This window comes from Acanthopagrus latus, chromosome 9 (genome assembly GCF_904848185.1).
Source record: "Acanthopagrus latus isolate v.2019 chromosome 9, fAcaLat1.1, whole genome shotgun sequence".
In the NCBI taxonomy this organism is placed as follows: Eukaryota; Metazoa; Chordata; class Actinopteri; order Spariformes; family Sparidae; genus Acanthopagrus; species Acanthopagrus latus.
The window spans coordinates 8,510,520-8,535,962 of record NC_051047.1 but is presented as its reverse complement, the minus strand read 5'-3'; the positions used below and the strand labels follow the sequence as shown (position 1 = coordinate 8,535,962).

The 25,443-nt window shown below is 43.2% G+C and overlaps 1 protein-coding gene across 4 annotated transcripts in view; it reads right to left on the bottom strand.

The window, feature by feature from the left end:
- Positions 1 to 25,443, bottom strand: part of fgf14 (fibroblast growth factor 14) — a 122,840-nt gene that overhangs the window by 20,360 nt on the left and 77,037 nt on the right. For 3 of the 4 annotated variants that reach the window (XM_037109430.1, XM_037109433.1, XM_037109432.1), the window contains exons 2-3: positions 14,233 to 14,343; positions 12,898 to 13,001 (exon numbers count right to left, since the gene is read on the bottom strand). In XM_037109430.1, the coding sequence (XP_036965325.1) occupies positions 12,898 to 13,001; positions 14,233 to 14,343 (215 nt within the window). Of the gene's footprint in view, positions 1 to 12,897; positions 13,002 to 14,232; positions 14,344 to 22,139; positions 24,208 to 25,443 lie in introns of those variants that run through there. The other variant, XM_037109431.1, reaches the window with a different exon arrangement.

Below are 25,443 nucleotides of genomic sequence, written 5' to 3'. Positions count from 1 at the left end.
ATGCAAATGAGTCACTGATTATACACGAAAACCCCTGAAATTAATTGAAGAAGGTGCTGTCACATCTTTTCTTGGGGCTTACTTTCGAGAGAGACAAAACTTGGATCTAGTCTAGTGGCTCCATGAGTTTGTACTTAAACACACAGCTGCCTGCCTGAGCTAAAAGCTGAAATCCCACTACTAAAGCAAGCATAATGATGTTTCGCTAGAATTGGAATTTAGCATATTAAGTTTTCACATGCTCACATCTGTTTATCACCATCTTAAGTACAGCTGAAGATGTCATTGGTTCTGCAGGTATTCAATCTCAGGGGGGCATGAATGTCTGTTATTAATTTCATGCCAATGTTTGTTGTGACATTTTGCTCAAAATCACGAATGCGGGCCTGACAGTGGCACTAAAGGAAAAGTCAGAAAATCACCATAGTCATTATAATTCATGCTCTGTGAACCTAAATTGTCTGTACAAATTTTGGCGTCAGTTGGTGCCGTAAATGTTAAAGATATTTCACAGGATAATACAAAGTTTGACCTGTTGATAATGCTGAGGGGAAAGTTTTTAGCCATGAAGGTTGCATATAAAAAAACACTCTGTGGTTGTGGTGCATCAGTGTGGTATTTCTTTAATCAACCTCCATGTGGTATTTTTACCATCTGATATTTGATCATGTAAAAATAAACTGATACATTCTCTTAAGTTTTATCTATAACATATGTGAGGATTAATAAACTGCAATTCATACTAGATACCACTGGAACTTGGTTTGATGTCCACCTTGTATGGACAAACTCCCACAGGCTTGAACAGGCTCATCTGGCTGAGTATAAAAACAGGCCTTAATTGTGATAACACAGTTACACAACAGGTAGCAGAGGGGACTGTCAAGTGCACAATCTGACACGAGTTTGCAACTGACAGCATCCTGCAGTGTCCTATCACTGTTTGGATACTGAATTCCTGAGGACTACTTGTTGCTTTTTCAGCCCTTGTCTCTCCGCTGCTCATTTGCACATGACACCGCTCTTGAGGCAACAAGCACAAGTGTGCCATTTGTATTTGCATGGTGCTTGACATTTACACACTGGGAGAGCAATTAGGCTAGAACCAGGGTCATTAATACAGTGAACAGGCTAGACGTGTTTGCTCTGATGGCTACAGCAATATGTATTCATGGAGAAATGACAATAATGCCATCTGCGTATCTACATATTGACATATCCTCTGTGGGTCCTCAGAGAGGAACAGAGATGAGAATGGACTAGAATGATCTAGTCCTCGCGCCTACACTTCTTCTGTTTCTCTTTAATTTCTGCCGCTCAGTCGTGTAAACACATACTAACACTCACACGAAACAGCAAAAATGGGCAAGAGAAAAATGTGCCTTTGTTTATTTATCACAAGTGGCCTGAATCTTAGCAGTACAAAGGCCCACTGCTGAAAGATGCATTTTTCAAACTGTTTCAAAGGAAAACAAGAAAATACAGACAATGGCAGTGGTAACAGAGAGATATTAGGGAAATAGTGCTGGGTAAGAATAAATGTTGCAGTCTGCCATTTAAAAAGTAAAAGAGGCAGACTGGATCACAGACTGTAAAAACAACAAATTTCTCTATCGGTGAGTGATTCTAATCGCTTACATGAAGATTTATGATTACTTAAAATAGTTAATTATCAGACAAATGAGTGGGAGGCTCACATGCATCAGGGATGAATGATTCATGTCTGTAAATTGCAATGTTTTAAAGCATCAGCTTGAATGTGATTTTGTAAAAAGCATTTCCTAGAAAATGGTTCTCCTGATCGAATTCCTCCGTTCGGAAGAGTTATTTCTTTGACAAATAAATAAACAACCACACAAAATGAATGCACACAGCGGTGGTTGCAAGGTCACAGTGGCATTGGGGTGCATCCCAAATGTAGAAGAGGGTCACTGCTCATGAAAAATTATTGGACCTTCTACCTACCAGATTACAGCTATTCCCAAAGAGTTTCACGCATGTATCTGGTTGGCAAACACCGTCATTTCACGTAGGAGATGTGACACAACTACACAAAGAGTGAGGAACCTTAGCGCGGTCACCAACAGTGAACTGCTGCACAGGGGCTAACCTACGTAACTGCTGCAGTAATAGATGCAGACACCTAATCAGAGAGTCAGAGTGTGACTAAAGCAGCTGATGGAGAGACAACAAGCCACTGTGCATCGAAGCTTTTACTACAGAAGCGAGTGAGCCGCGATAAAGTATTAGTACAGCTGCAGACAGGCAGCATCCTGCAGGTGTAGACATGCATCAGAAACCTCATCAATGGTCCGAACATTTGTCCTCTGACATTCTGTTTGTATTGACAGTGAGTGCTATTTGAGAGTTTTATTCCCTTAATAAAAGCCTTTCACTGTAGTCCTTCTGTCCGCTTCAACAGGGAAGGCTGGAGGCCAATATCCACTTCAGACCATAACATCTTTTTTGTGCAGCAGTTGTGAATGTAAATTTGAAGTGCACTGTTTTATTTGGCCGAGCTGCTGACACAAATGGTAAGTGCATCACTCAAAAGTTTAAAAAAAAAAAAAATAATAAATCCTAGTGCTTTTTGCAGTTTTTGCGAAATACATATATAACACTGTGATATTGCTAAATCATTGGTAGAAACGGTCAATTTACCAAGACTAAAACAGATAAGGACAAGATAGTCACTATCAGTAGACAGCGGTGAGAATGCAGCTGTTTTTCAGACTCAGAGTATCTTTTTTAAATGCCAGAAGTCTAAATTTAGCAAATATAAATGTACATTCTGACAAATAATCACAGTCCCAAATGGATGAATCACAGCTAATCACCCATTAAAACCTTTTGATGATTACTTTTAAAATTTCCAAATGGCCTTCGAAATTGTAATTGTCATCAGTTTGTTATTTAATTAATTCATGATTGAAAGCACTTGACTCAAGCACTCAAAAAACACATCATTTTCGATGAACGCACAGCACGTGAGACAATAACTACGATCACTTGTGGCAATCAAAAATTGAATCAAAAATGTAGTTTAGTACCGTTTCTAACATCTCCTAGGGTATCTTACAATGAAGGCACTTAGCGGAGATATCCAGGAGAAGGTCAGGGTATTATAAGAGGGTCTGCTGGTGGACAACCACAGTATGCAGCCCATATAAACACAGTAGATTAGAGCTCCTTTATGGGAAGGAGTACACAAATATCTTTACTTGATTAAAAGCTTTCTTTAACCTGCTATGATGATGTTCCCGGTGTGTGATTTTAAAAGGCAGTTGGTTATGTTAGCTGGGGTGTTTTCTTTTTTAGCTCTATACATAGAAAGCTGTAAGCAAAAAGAGCAGCAGCAGACAAACGGAGGCAACAAGCAGTGGTTGCCTGCATGCTACACTGATTATATTGACCACAGCAGGGCTTCCCCCCCCTCCAACACATCACAGAGTTCCCCCTCTCTCTCCTTTTCCCTCCATAGTCTCCCTCTCCCAACCAGTCGATGCAGTATTTGTATTCTTGCCTGTCCCCTGCTCTCCCATTACCTGTCAGCAGAACATAATTTATAGCTATCTCTGCAGCATCCATACCATGCAGACTAACTACTGTTTGTGTGTTTTTGGCTCCTCCATTTTAATAGAGATATAAGGATTATCGCAGATGGATGAGGGAGATTCAGCGTAAGCTCTGGCTGACAGATCGATATTTGGCTGATGGCCACTACGGTAGAAAGTCGGCCCACTCAGGGGGGAGAAATACAGCTGGAACATACTCTTATGAAGATATAGATAAGCAACTTTAGAGATGCAAAAATGGGATTTCTGGGAAGCTTACAGAGGCTTGCGCAGGCTCTCAAGGCAGCTACCACGGCACGTTCCTAAAGCTGTGCAACTGCAGAGAACAACACTAGCTCGCAAGAAAAGGGGCATTTTGCTGGACTGAGATAGAGAAAATAAAGAAAAGAATTAAATGAGAAAAACTAATTCTGTAAAATGGTTAGACTGATTCTGAATAAGCGTGTTCCTTTGCTGAGATTTAATGAATTTCAAAACAATTGTAAATGCACCATGACATCACCCATTGGTTTGTGGACTTGTGGAGGAATTCCTGATTGGATCTGACCGAGAACCCGAGGACAAGCTGTGGTAATGCCTTGTTAATCTCAAGCTAGCCATGCCCTAAAGCATACCCTTTACCATCTATTGTATTACAAATGGAACAATTTGTTAAATAAACATCATGCTGTATTGAACAATTTTTGACACTCGCCACATTAGAAATCTGAGCAAGAAAATCAAGTAAGAAGTAGGGTCATTTTCTCATAAGCTTACATACAATCAGAGTTTGTTTGTTTGTTTGTTTTAAACCAGTGGAGTCGCCCCCTGCTGATCATTGGAAAGAATGCAGTTTTAAAGCACTTCTGTACTGGCTTCACTTTTGGGACCACGATGCTATGTCCATATTTTATACAGTCTGTAGTTCAAAGTTCAAGTAATAATACAACTTTCTTTTCATGCACTGTATCTGCAACACGCTTGTACAAGTTGAAGTCAAGCATGTTTGACATCCACAGTGTCAGAGCTCTGCCTGAACTAACTCTGTGCTCTAAAATTAATGTGACGAAAGGGTAGGATGATACTTATTCATATCAAGAACCCCGCGCTGACACAGATTAGAGCATGAACACACATTTGATAAGACTTCATCCCAGGTTCCCATCTGTTAAAAGCTTGCTTTAAGATGTTTTAATACAGTGTATGAAACTCATGAGTGAAATAGTCATAAATATGTCACTGTGTTGATAATGGATGGGATCATAATGAAAATACAGTATTCCCCTTTAATGTTAGCCCCTTAAACCACCTCAAGGACCCTTTGGGGTCCCTGGCCCCACCTTAAGAACCATTGCTATAACAATCCTCATAGCAGAAACATCTGATTTAAACTTTAAATAGCCCCTCACTGAATGGTTACTTGGCAGGTTAATGGAAACATTCTGGACGTCCTAATATTCCTCCTAGCACATTCAGACACTTGACTGCCTTACGGTAAATCATGTGTCATGTAAACCAGTGATTCAGAAAACAGCTGCACTTGTCGACTCTTTAATTGCCCTAAATAAACAGGGGAATATCGAAGTGATTGAGGAACAGGGGGAGATGCGATATTAATAGACATTAAGCTGTTGACCTGGAAAGAGATAGAGGACAAATCAGCTGCGCTGGGTATTTGTGATTTATTGTTCAGAGACGCAAATAATCCCTACAGGTGAAGCGCTGCAGAGGGGGACTCCCTGCTTTATGGTGGGTAGCACACTGCTCTGATGCAACACTCTTCAATCCAACTCCACAGAGCACTTTGAACTGATTCTGCAAAATAATGTGCATTTTCTGACCTGTGAGACTTTATAACAAGCTGAGAGCATCCAGTCATTAGAAGAGCCATTAATAACAACAGTGATATCAAATGGCTGAGGGACCACTCTGCCTATTCTTAGCATCTCTCGACCAACGGTTCACCAGTTCAGCTTTGACGCCAGCCTCCGACCTTGTTGTTCATTAATGACCACCACCCTTCCTGACACTGACACTGCATTAAAGGCAGGAGAGAGCAACGCTTTGGAGATAATGAGGCTCCCCCCACCTCAGCTCTGAGCCACACTCCTCTGGGGGGAAATATCATCTAAGTAATTACTATAGGTACCAGAGATCTGTGGGAATGGGAAAATATTACGGTCAGCGTCCCTCTCTGCTGTAACATTACTGTGTTTTATGCTCCTGTGGTTAAAGCAACATATACTAATACCTAAACAACTGAAAAGGTCAGTTGCCCAGGACTCCAAAAACAACATGTAACCTTTCCCAAAACAGCATGACCGATGCATTGTACCAGTGACATGCATACCAGAACAGTGCCATACTCTCGCAGTTTGGTTATGTTTAGGCAAGGACACTATTTTATTGGGTTAAGGCACTTAAACTACTTGGTTAGCTATAGATACTAAAACTATGTGATAGTTTTGGTGAGGTTGAGGCACTTAAAATACTTGGTTAGGTTTAGGCACTCATACTTTTTGGTTTGGTGAATGAAAAATCACTGTGTTTTGTCTTAAAACAACTATGTTACTTACGTAAGTTCAGTTACAACTGCAACACATATAACTTAAGATGTGTAACATACAGTGTGTGACCCAGCTTCACTACACTAGTGAGTTAAGAACTCACCATTAACTTTTGGCTTCACACTGTTCACAAACTGTGTTCTACAGGGTGAATGTCCTGTGCTTGTTTGACCCTACCATCAGTCTCCAACTGCGTCTCGGTGCAGAGTTTTTGCTTGTTATGCTACTACACCTGACTTCCTCTTTTGCTTTTACAGCTGCCGGACATGTACATTTTAGTTATAATAAGCTTTTTACAGTCTGACCTGTCCCATTTATCCTAACCCCTAACATGTCAAATAGCCTGGATATCAATCACTTAATTTATTCCTTTCATTATGTATGCTTATGTCTTTTATCAAAAGTGAGGCTACTCGCTCTACTTATAAACACTTGTAAGTAGTTTACATGTAAATGGAAGAGGCTTCATTTGTTAAAAAAAAAAAAAAAAAAACCTGGGTTGCCCCTGACGTTCCATTCTCATTGTTTATCCTTCCAGAAAACATCCATGAAACTATAAAGGAGGATCATTTTCATTCGTGACAGGTTTACAATCAACACCAATGGAACATGTTCACGCAAAGCCATCTGTTGAGCACCGATGCTGCATGTATACTCCACACATACAGAACCACACGCGTGTGCTCGTACACATATGGTGGTTTGTGAAGGGGTGTCACAACTCTGCTGATGATCAAGTATTTATATTTATGCCCTCCATATGCTCCAAGGAGAAAAGCTTGAACACTGAAATGAACAGCAGGTACTTTCTGCTGATAGGGGTCTTTCAGTTTGAACAATGAAAACTATACTTGCTCATGAAAATATACTTGACGTGAGAAATGTGTAAAAGTTTTTTTCAGATCATTTTTAGTCACCATCTCACTTTCTCATTCACTGACATATTAGGTTGTTTTCCCAGGAGTTAAAGCAACAGGCGGTGAAATGAAATGCAAAATTACTTTGAGTACAGTGGCGATTTCGTCAGGGTTTGAACAGTTAAACACTGTCGGAATCATTTGGGATAATGTAAGTTTGTAGCACAACAGAATATATAAGAAAGGTGTAGTCGTTTTGGACATCTGAATGAAATGATGGCAGCATGACTACTTGCAGGGCAAGGCAAGCCAACTTGCATATTATGAGTGTAATCGGTTTAGATCAAGAGACATGTTTGTAACATTGACTCTTGTCTTGTAAATGTCAGCAAATAATGTTTATTTTGCAGAAGGATCAGGGCTGTATAAAAGTGGACCATGCAACACAGCTAAGAAGCTAAATTAGCTTCTCTGTTTTGGACTTTCTTGTTCTTTGTCTTAACTATAAAATGCAAGAGATCTTAACACAGTAGACAGAGAAGATATGACAATGCAAATTGGCCTTTATAAAATATCCCGATCTTCTGTGACCTCACACTGAAAGGTCGTTTTAATATCTGGTGAAACTAAATTCTCTAGCTGTGAAATGCCATGTCTTTGCTCAACACCTGAAGATGACAGCTAGGGAGCAAAGTGCGTCTAAAGGAGGGTATCAATCTGAGGGAAAACATTTGAGAGCAGAATTAGAAAAATGGCCTAAGAGGTTGGTCGGTGAATAAGAATGTTGGTGAGACAATATCAAATAACTGGGTATGATGGGGGAACAGACCCTGGTGACGGGCAGCCTATATACACCCATTTACAAACATTCTCCTCCTGCTGCTATATATATATATATATATATATATATATATATATATATGTATGTATATATATATATATATATATATATATATATATATATACATACATAAAACATATATGGTAATAACTATAACTGAGCTTGCACGGAAAAATCCAGCAACCTATGCCACCATCTTTTTTTACAGAAACCATTATCCACACTCTGTAACAGCGACAAGTCTTCTTTGAGGACTCTTATGGTTTCACACCACTGACTCCTGAATAAGCCGGTCTTTTCTATTCTTCCCTACACACAGCCGCCATGCACTTTCATTTTTCACACTGATGCAAACTGAGGGGAGTCTTCGTATCAAACACTCTGCTTTCATCCATTCTGAATTGAGCAGCACAGGAAACAGATGCCCTCAGTCTTCTGTGTGCGTACGACTGATGATACAGCCTCTAACAAGTGAAGCTAAAGCCACCGCACTGCTCCAGATTGGTCCTCTCAAGGATTTCATTTTCTAGAAAGGGCCACTCAAGTGATGTGGCAAGCCAATTTGACAATCATGAAAGGTAGCACTAACAAGTGCAGACTCCTGATAAAGACGGCCTGCGGAGAGAGACTCCGGTGAAGTGAGGGAATGGGGAACTAGCTCTAAAGAAAACCAGCCAACCATGAAATGCCCAACCTTTACACTTGAGAGCTGGTAGGAGACTGTATTAACAGGACAGAAAAACAACAAAATCAGCACTGGGGAGTTGCATTCTCTGGCACCATCATTTCATCATGTGCAACAAAACTACACAATCCGACACTTCCTTGTTTGCTTTTAGGGATTTAATAACTCAGTCCCTACGGAATAATTAACGTTTTCATGTTTTATCTCCTTTGAATTTGTCTGTTTTTGTATAAGACTTTTAATACAGTTATCTAGAGACTACCACAAGTCCTGTTTCCGCTCTCGTCTACAAGCTGTGAGAATTCCTCTCCTCTTATTACATTTCAGAGGCAATGCCTGATCCACGGAGAAGCCTGGAGGAGAAATTAGCCGGGAGTTTATTGGCTCGGATACAAAAGGAGCAGATTAAAAAGGGGTGAGATGATTGAACTCTCCTTTATTCCGTGGTGTGTCCTTTGTGCCAGGCTGCACAGTCACTTTGATGCTATCTCTGTCATTCGAGCCATACGCTGCGCCTTGGGTGCCTCACACAAAAGAATATGATGCACTACCAGAGGCCTTGAATGGGCTTTCCATTTATTTTCTGAAAGAGTGGGACTCTCCTTTTGAGTCACCTCATCTGTCTAAAAATTGAATGTAATTCATTATCAAAGTACATCATCATAGTTAAAACCTCTGTCATATGTTTAATATAGTAAGAGAATAACCGACCAAGTTCTGGTTAAAAAAGAAATGAGCAGGCTTTGGAGAAATGAAGACAAATCGAGAGAGAATACTTTTTTCCAATAACAAAAAAGCAGCATTCAACAGTTTTTTGAGGAGGTTTTTTTGCACTTTTTCCCCTCATACTGTGAACAAAGACTAACTCAACACGTTCTTTTGCTTTAATATAACCTCCAAGGTAGTTTCTGAAAATCTGAGTGCACTATAATCAAATACCCTTAATGGGTAGAAAAGGTCAACTGCCAGGCTCACTCTTACAGAGTGATAATGGGAGGAATGGTTGTACCTTGCTTACAGAAGAGAATAGAAGAGGCAGAGGAGGAAGGGGAGGAGGAGATGAAGGAGAGCGAAGAACATCTTACAAGGCTGCCATTACCGGAGTAATTCACACAGCAAGGAGCAAAGAGAGACCGTTGAGTGGGCGGCCGGATGGTGGAGGTCTGATCAGAACCTCCATTAGCGTGAAAATAAGCTGCAAATAGAGCAGGGGAGCTGAGTGAAGAGAGAAGCAGGGCAAACTGTGCCGAAGGAGCACATGGCCCGACCCGGCTCGACAAAAACCCACTTCACACGGCTATTCTGCCAGGACTGAGCGTGTCCAGCAGCTAGCAGACAAAACAACCAAAAAATATTTCACGGTAAAAGGCTTGAAGCAACATCATCACAGTTACAAACGCGGTGCCAGAATAAGGGCTCCAGGTTAGCTCAAATGCCAATTAGCAGCATTTATCAGCTATAACGCGGGTCTGGTAATCAACACTTGGAAGCAAGTTTTTCCGCAAAAATAGTCTCATTGCAGAGACGCCACACCATCAGTGATCAACTACAAAACTCCTCAGAGTTACTGAATGGGACGAGTGGAGAAAAAAAATCCAAGTCCAAGATTGATTTAATATCAATGAAATACACAAGGTTGATTAATGAAATGTAGTTAGTGGTCCCTTTTATTTCACTATTAAAACAGAAGATTATATAAATGTTTGCATTCTATACTATGTGTGTAATATATTTACCTGGATATTTGTGTAGGCATTTTTATGAATTATACAGGTGAATGTATTCATGTATGTCACCATAATACAACTATTTACAGAGGAAGCACTGAACCACAGGAAAACAGATTATTCTTGTTGTGCACACATAAAATCCCATATTGTTGTGTTCAGATTTCATATAATGCAATATTCTCCTTTATTTATCCCATAAGATTTTATTCAAAGCTGATCGGATGCCCATTTTTAACCCTCTCTCCATGTATCTTTATGCTTTTGTCGCTTTTGCTTTCATTTTCCTGTGCAGTATGTTGAATAAATGAATGAAAGGACTTCTTGCTTGTTGCATATACATCTATTAAGGTTGGGAGTCAAGTATGAAAATCAACATAATATTGTGAGGCTCTTCATTTCCAGGTATGTTGCGAAAATCGGATGTGTATCTGCAAAGGGAAAAAGGCTGTGTGCAATCAACAAACTGCACAAATTATGTTGTCTCATGTATTATGCAGTATTGTGCACCCATAGTATATTAATTCATAATCCTTACTGTGCAGTTCCTTAACAAAATCCATAGGATTCTAGGTCAATCCTCCGCAAATGAATTTCATTTTGTGGCTTAAGTAAAGCAGTATGATTAAGTATTATAGAATTCCAGCGGAATGCCAGGGCATTGTACAGTGAGAGAAGTAGCCCCTCCAAACCTCCGAGGTAATGAATGAAGAATAAGATGGCAATTCCTGCTCCGCACTCTGAGGATTAGGAACATGAGGACAGCAGAGGGAAGAAGGGACAGTGATTCTGATGGATACTCCTGTCTGAGAGAGGAGCACTACTCCCATTGCTCCTACAGCTGATTGATTTGAATGACTGTGAGAGGACAGAGTGGAGGAGTGAGACAAGAAGCACTATCTGTGCTGGGCGAGGTCTTATCGGCCCCTCGGCTGTCTAGCCCGCAGAGGCCTAGTTTATTTTGAAGAGAGGTAGTCAATAACGGCGGGTGAAGCACAAAGTGAAAAAGAACGGCTGCTCATCAGATGTCTGAACTCTGGTCAGAAATGGCGTTGCATTTTATTTCCTTCCAGGTATGGTTTACATTATGTTAAACATATGTGTCTCAGCACCACAGCATTCTCTGCCAGCAGCACACATCTAATTCACTTCTATAGAGCAAAAGACTGACACCTTGTAATATCCTGTGTAATGGCAGGGAAGCAGATCCCACGTGAGCCTGTGAATGTGTGTTCCTGATGAATTATGTCACCTAATGTAACTGGTTTATTCATATGGAATGAAAACTCTGGGGGCATTTACCCAGATGAGTAAAAACCTGTATGCATGAATTTATGCTTAATGGGGACACTAACCTTCAGTGAAATGCAATTATCCTGTTGCAAATGTGGTAAATATCTGAGACATGCTCACCCTCCCCTTATTGGGAGTAGTGTCTTGCGTGCTGTGAGAACTGATGAATTTACCCACTGTTTATCTAAATCTATATTTGAATCTGTATTTCTTTTAAATGTAAAACCAACAGTACAGATACAAACTTAAACCCATATGCATATTTAGCATAATACTTTGTGATTGTGTGTTTTGCAGGCTTTTGCATGTGCTTTCACGCTTAGTTTATCTTAATCACACAGTGGCCATTTTCCTCTGACGTCACGCTCAGGGTGGTGGGATCAAGCTGCCCACAGCTGTGCTCCAGGTACGGCAAATTGTCAGCATTTCATCGCTTCTTGATTGATCAGCAATTGAACAAAAAATGGACAGTGAAAATCCAGAGGCCAAATTTCAAGGTTAACAGCATATTTGACCAACCATTAGTTACCAGTAGACAAGAGCTAACGTTTGCATTCAACCACCTCCTACTGTATACCAATACCATTTGATAGTGGTACACAATATGACAGGAAACTTGGTGAATCAATCCTGAAATGTTGCACAAGAACATCTTGGACACTTGTAAGTGATACATGCTGGATGTGATCCAGCTAGCAATTTAGCTCAAGCTTAATTGTCTTGTTTTCTCTTCACCACCTAGGAAAAATGTTCAGGTTGAGTCAGTAATGTTTTGTGACATTGTTGTCACTGGAACACATACTTCTGTGTTATGTAGATACAGATTATTTACACAAAAGTGTGTTCAAACATTTTAACCGCGAGTGTTTTGTGTGGCATGAAGAGACTTGCAAGACACTCCTGCTTCTTTAGATGATGTTTAGATATACTGTCTAAAGGTAACACTTGCTAAGAAATGGTTGAATGCTGATGTTAGCTGTCTACCAATAGTTACTGGATCACCTTATATGTTGTTTGACTTTGACATATTTTAACTATCCTTTGTCTTTTCAGTTGCTGATCAGTCCGTAAGCTGTGATATGTTTCGTATCAGGCCTTTTTTCATGGCTTTAAACGATAGAATAGCTGAAAGATGATGGGAAATGGGACAAAAATGCAGCACAGGTCAGATTCAAACCCTAAGCCGCTGCAGTGAGGAAACGCTCCACCAGCTGAGCTGCTGGGGCACCCCGAAGCAGTGAAATGTTAGCAGTTTGTCAGATTCTTGTGTTTATACGACTTGCAACCTGAAACACGACCGTACGACCCTTGAGCGTGCAGTCAAATGGAAATGGCTGCCACATTAATACGGTCTATAAAACAAAAATGCTTACTGATGTGTACAGATGGCCCTCCCCGTTCATGGCGATGTATAACCCTGTCTTCACGGACTGAATGGCGACAACTCTGAGGCCCACAGGAATAAGGTTGAACAAAGCTGAAAGACACACATTTGAAAAGGCAAACGCAGCCATCCATAAAAGATATCACAACAAACCACAGACATTACCACAGACAGACATAACCATTGAATGTACGTTAAAAACACAATATATCATCATGCAATTCATCATCCTAATGCAAGCTGCCTATCATTAATGCTTCACAAAGTATGGATGATACACTTTGCTAGCTGTTGCATTTCGGTAATCAGCGAAGATGAATTGCTGCTTGGCCTAGCATAGCTGCGGCCACCCAGAGCTACCTGAGAAGTAGCTGTAATTGGGGACACCACTGGTGCGTGGCAGATCTAATAGCCCCTTTGTTGTTGTAGCAGACTCCTTGGGCCTGGTAGGTAATAGCTTTTGTTTGTACTGGTGAGAACAATAGCACTGGCCTGGCTCTGACATTAAGTGCATGTATATGGGCGATTTAAAGGCATGTAATGACCCCCGCTGACCCTATAAGTAATTGGTATTGGCAGGATTGGAGGCTGGGAAAGGCTGAGAGAAATACTATGTGACCATTGGTTTTTGGTGGCTTTTGGCCAACTCCAAAAAATGTACATTTTAACGTGGAGCAGTTGGTGCCAAACACTGGCGTCTCACTGATAGGATATATCCCCTGTGCACACTTCATGCTTTGCCCACTGTGTCAATAAGTCCCTTCAGCCTATCAGATGTGACATGTGCCACATCTCCTCATGCTGACAGGAGTTAGTGACACAATGTAGAGTGTCAGGCTAGAGTTAGCACCAAGCACTGGAATCAAATTAACCACCTAGCCTGGAGCGCTAGAGGAGCAGTGCCAGATCAAGCTAATAATACCCTTTTCTCCCCGGTAAGCCTACTGTTTCTTGGTCCACTTTCCCTCTCAGAGAGGAGGATAAATCTGTGTGATCCTATAGCTGCTGCAATTTGAGAAGACATTTTGGCTCTAAAGGCTGAAAAATGAGAGGAGATGCTGAAGGTTAGAGAAGCGTGACTGGAAGGTCACCGGTTCGTTTCCTGCACCTGAGGGATAAATCTACCTGGAAGTGAACAAGACTTAGGAAGACAACTTTTGTGCTCGAGGAACATACACAGATTTTACCAGTAACTTGATAGTTCTCAGCTGTACTAAAAGTTGATTTATACTTCAGTGTCTTCTGTTAGCAATTCATCAAACGTTTCTAGACACCTTTCAAAAGTTTCATCTAGAAGGCCGACAGACACTGTCAAGGTACTCACAGGAATTACTGCTGTCATCCTTGGTCCCATCAAGAGAGCCATCGGGGTTCATTTGCAAGTAGTATCCCTGCCTGCAATATAACCTGGTCACTATACCCTTGAGCTGGGGATCTGCAGAAGAGAAAGAGGGAGAAAGAACAGGGGGGGAAACATTAGCAATTAGTACTGCTGAGGAAAACCAAACAAACTTCAAGAATGGAACAATTTGCGTTAAAGGAGACCTATATTGCTTTTCGTCTTTTTTTTCCCCCTTTCCTTTAATGTGTTCTACAGTATATGATCTTGTACATGTAAAAGTTCTTAAAAGTTCAAAGGGTCAAAGTCCATACCAACAGAAACTCCCAAAAAAAGCACTGCTCTTTAAACACCTCGTTGGTGGTCCCGCCTTTAATTCCGTGACTTCCTGACATCGCACTACATCACAAAGTCACGCTTCTGCACAATTCATGCCCTGCAGCTAGTTTGGCACATAAGTTTGAGAAAAACCTATTCTAGCAGTTGAATGATCAACCTGAAATGAGTGTAATATGTCTCCTTTAATAAAGCAAAGATGTTGTACCATTTTATTTTCTCATGGGTCTTAGCTACAAAACACCAAATTGTGCAGAACTACTTTACAGTACTTGGTGACTTGTGTGTATGTTCACAGGCAAATCCCACAGCCAACTTTCTGGGCACATAAGCCCTGCTCTGCTCAGAGATAGGCCATCCAATTATAGGAGGCAGAATTAATCTGTGGTCGCCTGACTCCCATAATGAACCCAACAGCACCCTCTCTGGGTCCTTGGTGTGTAGAATTTGAAAAGCGTCTGTGCTGTGTCCCTTCCAGCTGACCCAGAGGGGGAATTAGCCGCATATCTACTGTAAATAAATCACTGCGGCGGGTTAAATTGCCCAGCGCCACTACAGCTCAACCAGTCATGTTTCAATTTAGTTGGCATTCTGCGAGTTTGTAATAACAGGGGGGGGAAAGTGAAAAAAGTCAAAAGTGAACGAATGGAAAACTTAAAAGGATACATTTTAATAAACCTGCGTTTGGCTGCACATTGGGGATGTCTGAGAGAAAAAAAATGTCTGTGCTCAAGCAGCGTGGCAATATTTCTTCATCTGTGTCTGTGAAGGTGTGTGTCTGTGTGTGCATGCGTGCGTGCGTGTGTGTGTGTGTGGACCACCACCGGGGTCATATACCATCAACATAAGTCTTATTGTAGAGACAGCCATCACACCAGATTTCATTCCAAGAAAGCCCTGGGGAGGTGAACAATCAAGTTCACCTGAGCCTAAACCACGCTCCTACTGTATGTGTGTGTGTGTGAGAGAGAGAGCGAGAGAGAGGGAGGGAGAGGGAGAGGGAGAGGGAGAGGGAGAGGGAGAGGGAGAGGGAGAGGGAGAGGAAGGAAAGAAAAGAGGAGCGAGCACGGCCATAGTGGAGAACTTGAGAGGTCTTGCTGAGGGCACAGAGAGGTTTTTTTTTTCCCTATCAGTGTACAGCTCAAGGCAGTCTCTTCTGAAATGGCTCTGCTGGGTGATGGCATTAGGGGACTCGGAGACCTTTCTCTGCTGCCTGAAAAGAGGAGAGAATGCCTTTTCTGCCGGTGTATCCGAGCAGCACCGGCACAACGGCATTCAGCGGCGCCGCTTTGTATCCTCACCAGAACAATGAAAAGGTGGCTGAAGCAGAATCTGACTGTCGGAGTGCCTCCGCCATGCGTTGAGTGGGCTGACAGGGCAGTGACAGCACCTCTCTGGTACATAGCAATGCTCAGTGCAGTCAAATCTGTGGCAGATATACAGCCGGAGACTGATGGCACTGTTAAAACTTTGGTCTTTATCTTTTTGCATGTAAAATATCTCATGAAGTACAGTAGGGGCTTTTCCTTCAACAACACACAGATGGATTCTTTCATACAGTATGTGTGGCAGATACAATCTTTTTTGTCTTAATTAATCAATTATTTAGGATAGATAGATAGATAGATAGATAGATAGATAGATAGATAGATAGATAGATAGATAGATAGATAGATAGATAGATAGATAGATAGATAGATAGATAGATAGATAGATAGATAGATTTTGACTTATTAACTAATAATCTGGAATTACCGAGCTCTCACAATTTTAGCTCACCAGGATATCTTTTTTAATCAAGACTAACTCATCATCTATTTTTTTCCTTTCTTTTATGGCTTCAGTATTTTAATCTGTGAAATGGCTTAAACATTAATAAATCCCTATCACAACTCTCACATCAGTAATTCAGCCAGTCACGTGGCAGTTTAGTTTAGTTTATTTTAAAAAAAGTTTAGACAGAAATCCATGAAACTTGGATTGTGAATGGGTCTCAGCCCAGAGTAGACCCCAGTCACGCTGGTTGCGGATCAGGATAAAGGGACAGATCCTGGTTTTTTTTCCTTTAATATCTCGTTTTTTAACCTTTCTCAGGGAATAATGCATGGGTCTTGATAAAAACATCAGGTGTTTTTAGGTGGCTGGTATCTACAAGTGAGAACAAAAGGCGATTTTGTTGATAAAGGTATGCATCTTTATCAAGAGGAGGGACATTCTAGTTGTCTCATGTTGCCCAGCTGGATTAATTTTATGGCTGCAACTACCGAAAAACTTCAGTAAGATTAAGCTGTGATCAATTTGCACATTTTTGACTTTTTAACTAGTCATTTGTAAAAGTGGGTTGAAATGTTCTAGACCAGCATTACATCTTTTTTTTTCTTTAATGGCAGAAATGGGCTTCCATTGTTTAATGTAAAAACACATCTAAAAATAGTAACAAATGCTCATCACAAGTTTCCTCTGCCTGATGTGACACACTCAGATGTCTTATTTTGTTAAACCAATAGTCAAAAGATATATGATTTATTATCTTTAAAAAAACAAAGTCACATTAAAGACATTTAGTTGATAAATGGCTTTCACAATTGCTGAATGGACAGTCTCGTAGCAATTTAGTGGCAAACTGTGTGTGTCAAACTGTGCAAAAATGATTCCGTTGCATGGAGGAGCATTTTTTCATAACTCCCAGCCCCTCTTTTCATTACCTCTCTGTCTTTCAGCATCTGCAAAATGCAGTAGGATGTCATGACAAAGGATAAAGCTAATTCTGGCATGCTTTCAAACACATAAGCATCCAGCGATTAGACACCGTACGGCATAACCTCAGGACCACACTGGTGACGGGCACGTTGTCACACCGCGGGGAGACAAAATCACACCCATGCGCGCAAACCCTAAGCTTTACCCACACTTTTTCACATGAATATTTAACGGCTGCCTGATTCCTGTGAGCAAACACTCTTGGGCAGCCTCACCAAGTTGGCTAACCTGCGATCGATAAATGGCTCTGATCAGCAGCGTTTAAACAATGTGTGGCGGTGGGATTGATTGTGAAGACAGACCTGCGGGGGGGGATCTGTAATAATTAAAACTGCATAACCGTTTTGCCGGCTTTTGTGGACGCTCCCTCTTTGTGTATGTATGTGTGCGGGGAGAACTTGGCTCCTCCATCATGCTATAAATCATGTGATGTTGGCTGTGTTCCCCTGGGGCAAGCCAGCCAGAAGATCTCACACACACACACACACACACACACACACACTAGCCCCCCCCCCCCCCTTAGTGTTTCTGGACTGCAGCGAGGGTGTGCCAAAGTCTCTAACGTTTTAAGTCAGAAAGCAATTACAAAATGTGTGAAATGAGGTTCAATAATAGATGATTGTCGACATTTAATCCCATTCTGAAGGGTGTCTGAACGAATTTGGTCCGAATTCAATCATGTCCTCAAATAACTGGTGCATTATTTATGACTGACATCACATCAGACATTCATGCTTTGCCACTGCATACATAAGAGTGATATAATGGCTTTTGTGATTCTAACAAAGCTGGGAACCCATTAATACGAGTCATGTTGAAGGTCAAACTCACTCATGGCCAATGAAAATTAAATGTTTAGGGTAGATCTGAGGTAATTTGTCACTCATCACTTAACGGCATTTACAGACCCAGCCTTTCTCTATGCGTCTCATAAAACTAACAAAAGGAATTTGAGAACAGGAGTGCAGAAAGGGAAATGTTTTCAGAGCGGCACAGCGTTTCAAGTTCTGTCAGACAGGCTTGATATGGTGTATGCACTCTTAAAAAACCAAGGGCCGCTTTGAAAATGTCTCTCAGGGATTCCCTAAGTCGGGAAGGTCCTTGACTTAGTCGCCCCCTTTCCTCTGTTACTCATCCTCTTTATTTGTCTCTTCTCTCTCTGCCTCTCTCGCCTCATCTGTCTGAGCATTCTCCCTCTTTACCAAAAGGTGAAACGCCAGTGCTGTTTATCACAGGAGGATCCAGTGGCTGCCGCGATTGGACTTTCCCCGGTCGCCCTGATATTAGTTTTGCAACAGAAGCACTGCATGTTTCTACATGCCACTTCTTTTGTTTCTAGGGAAACAGAGCGGTGGTTTGGCAGCAGCAGGGGGTTTCCTTGAAAAACAACAAAAATTGGAACTGTAAGATCTCAAATTCTTGCTCTGCTGCTGAAGACCTCTCTGCATATAAATTGGACTGTCACAGAAAGGTTGTGACTTCTTTTGTTGTTGTTTTTTCTTTTCGGAGGCAGCCTTCCTACAGTTCCCATTCTCTCCCTGTCTTATTTTCTGTTGTGTCATTCCTCAGTCTGTGTGTGTGAGGGTAAGGACACACACACACACACACACACACACACACACACACACACACACACACACACACACACACACACACACACACACACACACCCTGGCACAGCTGCAGCAGCAGTTGCAGACTGCTGTCAGCCCTGCCCTGCCTGACCCACTTTGAATGTTTCTGGAATAGGAGAAGGGCTTTTCCAGCCTGTGAAGGAAAAGCCCCTCTATGTTGCTCCTGTTGTCATGGAAAAGTGGATCAAGAAAAGGACAGTAACAGCACCCCCGCCCCTTTATCAACAACATCTCTGAAACCCCAACAATAGCTCAGATGATGACGCACTGCTGTGTCCTGTCACCGTGCTCTTGAATAAACAGCCAGGCGCGGGGAGGCATTCATCTCAAATGGGTTTCTAGATCACATAAGCTAATCTAATGGCCTGATCTCTGTAACATGATCTGATGATCTATGGATCTAATCTAGCTAGATAATTGGAGCCAGAGCGGGCGAGATTATGGGCGCGCCCCAGCTGCATGTGCCCACAGCTCACTTACTGGGTTTGAGTTTAATAGGATTTGCAACTCCCATCTAATCCCTTAAAAAATCTGCGCGATCACCGGCTCCGCATCTGCCACCAAAATGCATGGATGATTTAAAATTAAAGCCGATACGAAGGGAGGAAACAGAAAGTGTTCCCGGGCGTATTCCCTCAAGTGCTAGACGAGGACAGAAAGCCACATCTGTGCATTCTAATGAACAGAAGAAGACGGCACTTCACTCGTTCAGATCATGTGCTGTTTATCCTGCGTCTGTGGGTGCTCGGCTTTATGAAGATCCTGCCACAATAACAACGTTTTGATAGAGCGAGCGCGAGGATAATTACTATCGATTTTTCACACGTTTTTCTTTGAATTTGACCAAAACGCTCTAAAACACAATTCATGTCAGCCCGAATCGATACAGCCCATAAGAATAGCTAATCTAGTGTCCCCCCTCTGGAGATCAATACTCAAAGCCAAAGGGAGTGCTGGCACTGGACCATATTTCAGACACCTCCGCTCCTTTGTTATCACAACACGTGTGATCGGTGGTGCCTTCGCCCCTGGCACACCAAAAAAGTGGGTGTGCCAGAATTAAACTAAGCGTGCCGAAGGAGCCCTCGGTTTTTCCTAAACCGCGTGCACTTGTGATAAAACGCAAGAGCGGAGAGAAGAAAAGTGTTTAAGAGAGGTGTAGAGGGGTGAGCAGCAGAGACGCCCGGTGTCGCTCGGTAAAGATTTTTCCTCAATTCTCACGAGGGGTGAAATTAATGAAGCGCATTCCCATTAGGCCTCTAATCACAAATAACAGAAAATGAAAGCAGGCAGAAACGGTGTGTTCGCCCTGTGTTCCGATTAGAGCCTCAAAACGAGGACAAAGAAAAATTGCTCTTTTTTTAGGAGAAAAAAAAGAAACAGCTCCCCTCATCACTTTAATTTCGTTTTTTAGTGGGAGTGGTTCTCATTACCCAGACGGTGGGGTCGTGCTTTTCTTTTTAAGAAGCTCCCCAACACAGTTCACTGACAGTTGTGCTGGCACTGTTTCTGTGGATTATCATCATTACCCTGAGGCTCAGGGAGGCTCTTTAGTTGCTCTGTAAAATGGCCGTTGCAAGGTGTGAAGTCATTTCAGGGTTGCCTGTGCAGGTTGACTTGGCGTCCACATGTCTGACGGATTCACCTGAGCCAAACGTTTGCGTCCATGACACGCTAAAGCACAGACAGCGCCATAAAAAGCCAGCTCTCTGAGCCTTGTATGTTTGTCTTTTCTGTCGCCGTGGCCAGACATTAATTCCCCCCCGGCCGAATGACAGCATTGTCTGTCCGCACGTCTGCTGTGAAGGCTGCCGGACGCTGCTGATGTTTAAATGAAAAGATGGATGCACCACAAGCCAATTTCAGGGGACAGACGGTCAGACACACAAAACACCGTGGCAGCCACAAACACATGCACGCAGTGGGCAGGAGCTGGAAACAGCAGCCTGGAGGACAGACGATTACAACCTGCCAGCCTGATGCAACCTGACCCATGTCCAGATGTGGGCTCTCTGTGCCGCTGTATAGATCCTGTTATATCAAAGCCATTTTAATCCATGTAATCACTAAGGGCTAGTCAAGGGTAATGTCTTCACTCGAGTTGTTCAATTCCACTGTGACCACAGAGAGGGGGGATGAGAGAGAGAGTCGGCTATCAAAATGGCTCTCTTTGTGAACAAGATGAAAGACTCAACGCTGCCTCCGAAACAAATGCTGTGCGTAATGAGAGTTTGCTATTAAACTATGCAAAATGGCGTTTAGTCAGTTGGAGTTAGAGTGCATTCTGGTGCAACAGGTCTGATACCTGATGATTCCAAGGAGGAGCACACAGAGGCTTCACCATCACTCACTGAGAGTGGGGTGTTTGGGGGGGGGAGATAATTGGAGTAATTTCTTTCCTAAATGAATTATCCTAATTCATTTTTTCCAAGAACAAAATTACCCTCACTGTTGGCACCGGCTCCAGCAGCGAAATAATTGTTAACAGTGCTCTTTACCAATCCCAGACTGCCACATTTTCACAAGTGGAGGGGGACTGTCAGCTGGAGCCAGGAGAGGCCAGTGGCCCACGGGTTCGCAGAAATGATGCCAGAAAAGATTATGTTTGAATCCAATCCGTGGGACATGTTGACCTTTTTTTTTTTTTTTTTTTTTTTTTTTGCTTGCATACAAATGAGTTTCGTTTCTTTCCTTTTTTTGTGATATGAAGCCTTTCAGCCAATCCTCTATGTGCTTGGTGAGGACAACCCCCACACACACACAGCTCGGTAGAACCCTGTCCAAACCATTGGGTACAACTCGTCAGGAGCCTGTCAGTTACCTGGGATTTACATTCTAATCAATGGGAGGGTTTTTTTTGTTTTGTTTTGTTTTGTTTTCAACCACACACAACACAGAACACGTCCTCCTCTTCAACTGAACTTTTTTTTTCTTTTTTACGCACGGATGCGCAAAACTATCAGGTCAATGTAATCAGTAATAAATGAGCACCATTCATTGTGTTATCAGCTGGTGGACTTCACCCGCACGGGTAATTAGGATTGTTGAAGGCCTAATTAGAGCCATCAACCGGTGGTTGGATGAATGCACATGTTCACACTGAATGCACAAACGCTGCACGCCAACAAAGCAAGGCACCTTGCACAACTAAAGTTCCCACACCTTGTCTCCGTAGTCTCCGCTTCCTGAGGCCGAAGATGCGCACTTTAGAGAAGATGTCGACCAGGTTCCCATTGCAGAGCCCCTTGTTCTTGTTGGGGCTCTTCCTCCGTCGGTTGGTCGAGGGTCGGTCTAAATGCTGCTCCCGTGCCTGTCTCTTCTGCCTGATCAGCCCACTCGCGATTGCAGCAGCCATGGCTCAAAATGTCACAACTGCTCGGGTCCAGTCTGCGCACGGAGCACAGACTACACAAACAGCCGCCTCTCGGAGCTCGCAGCCCGGGTCACAGTCCCATGGTGGCGGCTAAGCGGTCCGTTCCGTGGTGTCAAATGTCAAATATTATTATTTTTTTTGTTTTTAAGAAGCAGGTTTTCTTTGTTAGTCCAAATACTACATGATAATTCCGGTATTTATACAGCTGTCATCGTCACTCGAAAAATTCTTGGACATGATGGGGGAAAAAAATGAGCTCAGTTCATGCGTAATTCCATACATGCATCAATAACCATAGTCTTGATGAAGAGCTACAGCCAAACTCACGCGGACCGAGATGTCAGAGGATTATTCATACCTGCACAGTGGTGTTTTTGCTCATTGTCTCTGTCATGTTCAGTGGCATCGCCTTCCTTTAAATGTCCAATACCGGCTGCAGCGCCGTCCTCACAGCAACATGCACCCACTCTTTTTCCTCCTCTCGCCCTCCGCTCTCCCCTCCTTCAGCCTGCCAGACGAGGAGGCTGCTCTGATCAGAAGTCGGCGGGGAAGCCTGTGCATGTGCGCCGCCAGCAATCAGGCGAACGCAAGGCGCCTCCAACGAAGATCCGCACTCGAGTGAAGGCAGAGCAGCAGCAGCAGCAGCAGCGCCCGGGATGGAACCAACTCCCAAGTTTGCGAGAACCAGATCCGCGACGGCGACGCTGCGGTGACCGATCAACAGTCACACGTTTGGAGAAATACGCACCCGTGGCAGAGTTGGGGGGAAAAAATGTGCAGCGGGCTGAATTAAAGCAAACTTGTATTCCGACTACCTGCCGGTCTGCCGGCAAAGGTTTCGCAATAAAAAATAAACATCTGTTCTTCACTGTATTCCACGATCACAACACAGGCGGCTGCGCGTAACAGAACAAACACAACCAAAGCTGCTCTGGATCCCGTCGAGGTGACGTCTGCATTGTGAGACAAGCTGCATACAGATACATTAAGTTGACAACCCGATCAGCAGACTGTACATTTCTCTATACGGAGCCACCACGGCGTTGGAGATGCGCGTATGGCGATCAGTGCGTAAAGGGAATAACGCCGCCGATTTACGGCGTCGTTTATTTTCCCACACTCAGAGAGAGAGAAAGAGAGGGAGCGAGAAAAAAATGGGAGGAAGCGGTGGTCGCTCGCTTTGGTCTATATACCCCAGATCAACAAATCCTCCCCATCAACAAGTCCTAACCGCTCGTTAGAACACGCCTGAGTGAAGAGGATGCCCTCCCCCCCAGCTCCCTCCCTCTCGACCACCAAGCCCCTGCTTGGAGCGGAATGAGCAGCCGGGGTCTTTCTGTAATGAGATGGTAAGATTCTTATTTCCGCACGCTTCAGTTTTGGGACATTTACTTTACTTTTTTTTATTATTTCAAGACAGTAAGTGGGATTCACAAACAAAGGGCTGCTGACAGAGTGTCGTTTGGTATGTTTCACACCTCAAATAAGTGCCAAATTACAATAACTCCACGCTCTGCCTCGTTAATGGAGATATGAATCGCTGCACATGTGGCAGAGAGGCACACTCGTAGAGTTTTAATCGCCCTTCAGGCCGAGCTCTCCCCCGGGGCTCCCTGTGCGCTTCAGCACCACGGACAGCGCCGCGCAGTGACGGAGCGGAACGCCTCCTTCAGCCGGGCGCCATAACCTTTACTTAAACGTCCACCAGAGACTGGGAGACGTCTCCCATGTGCACCACAAGCACCCGGAGATCCGCTTGACGCTCCGCTCACTCCTCTGTTCAGGCGGCGTGTTGGGCGTGTCGGTTCGGCATACAGTACATACATGAATAAGACAAGAAAAAAAAAAAAAGAAGAAGAAGAAGAAAAAAAGCAACAATATTTGATCCCCTTTCCTTTGTTTTCGAGGGGGTGAATATCATCTTAGTCTCAATCACAGGCACAGAAATTAAAACTCAAGAGAGCCATCTGCTGTTTGTGGCTGTAATTAAACAGCCGGGCTCATGGGGGACTGGTGCGTTGTTAGATGTGTTTTTTGTTTGTTTTGCTCAGGTTGTGCGCTCTTTCCGCGCACGCCAGACGCACCTGTTGACATCCAGCTGTGCGGGTGTGAGAGAATACGGGATGGGTCGAAGGGGGGGCAGATGCTCAACTGTGGAGGATTCTTGCTCTTTTATTTACAACTGTAAAAGTGCCAGGAAACAGATGCTATTTTATACCAAAGAACACAAAGAAATGGAGGTTGCCCTTGCGTGGCAGCTGAAGATGAAGTTCCAACAGAGGCCTTACCGATCACACTCACTAAGGCATATGTGTGATTCTGATCATTTGAAATCAATCAGGCGTGTGCGCTGGTTGTTCGGGTGCTTCTCGCCCTCACCCCACTCCGGTCCTAGGAGCCCGGGCTGCGGGTGCGCACAGAGTTTTTATGTCCTTGCTCGGCTCGCTGGGAAGCCTCCTGCTCCGCGGTGCTGCAGGAGGCACTGCAGTTAGCGCTCCAACCAGCAGCGGACACTGTCAGCTCAACAATGGTCCCTCACCCACAGAGACTCGCAGGGGAGCTGCTGACACAGCACTGTCTCTGATTCAGAGGGAATCAGGTTTTCTTCAGTTCTGCTCACAAAGAGGCACTTTTCGAAGGAAAAACACTTGATTATGGAACACGATTCTTTAGTCTTAAAATCGTATTGTGCATCTGGATAATAGCAGACTGTTTGTACAGTGCCTTTTACACATATGGTGATAATGGTGGAGCATCACCAGCAGAGCTCCACAAACAAGAAGCATTTTTGGAGGACAAATCACTGTTTGGATCGAGAATTTGGCAAAACACGTGAGACGAATGGCCAAACAGACCTAATGTGACAGGGTGTGCCGCAAAATCCAATTTGGACAGAAGACAGCAAAGGTTACGCAACTGTACACAGCTGAGCATCATGATGTCACCGTCTGAGTTTTGAACAGGGGGCATAAATTAGCACCAGCGTGCTCGAGTAACACAGGCGTCCCCATCAATTCTACAAATGTGGCACTCGAGCAGAGAACAAATAGACGACACTTTGGGCCAGATCCAGGTCTGGGATAATGCTGGAGA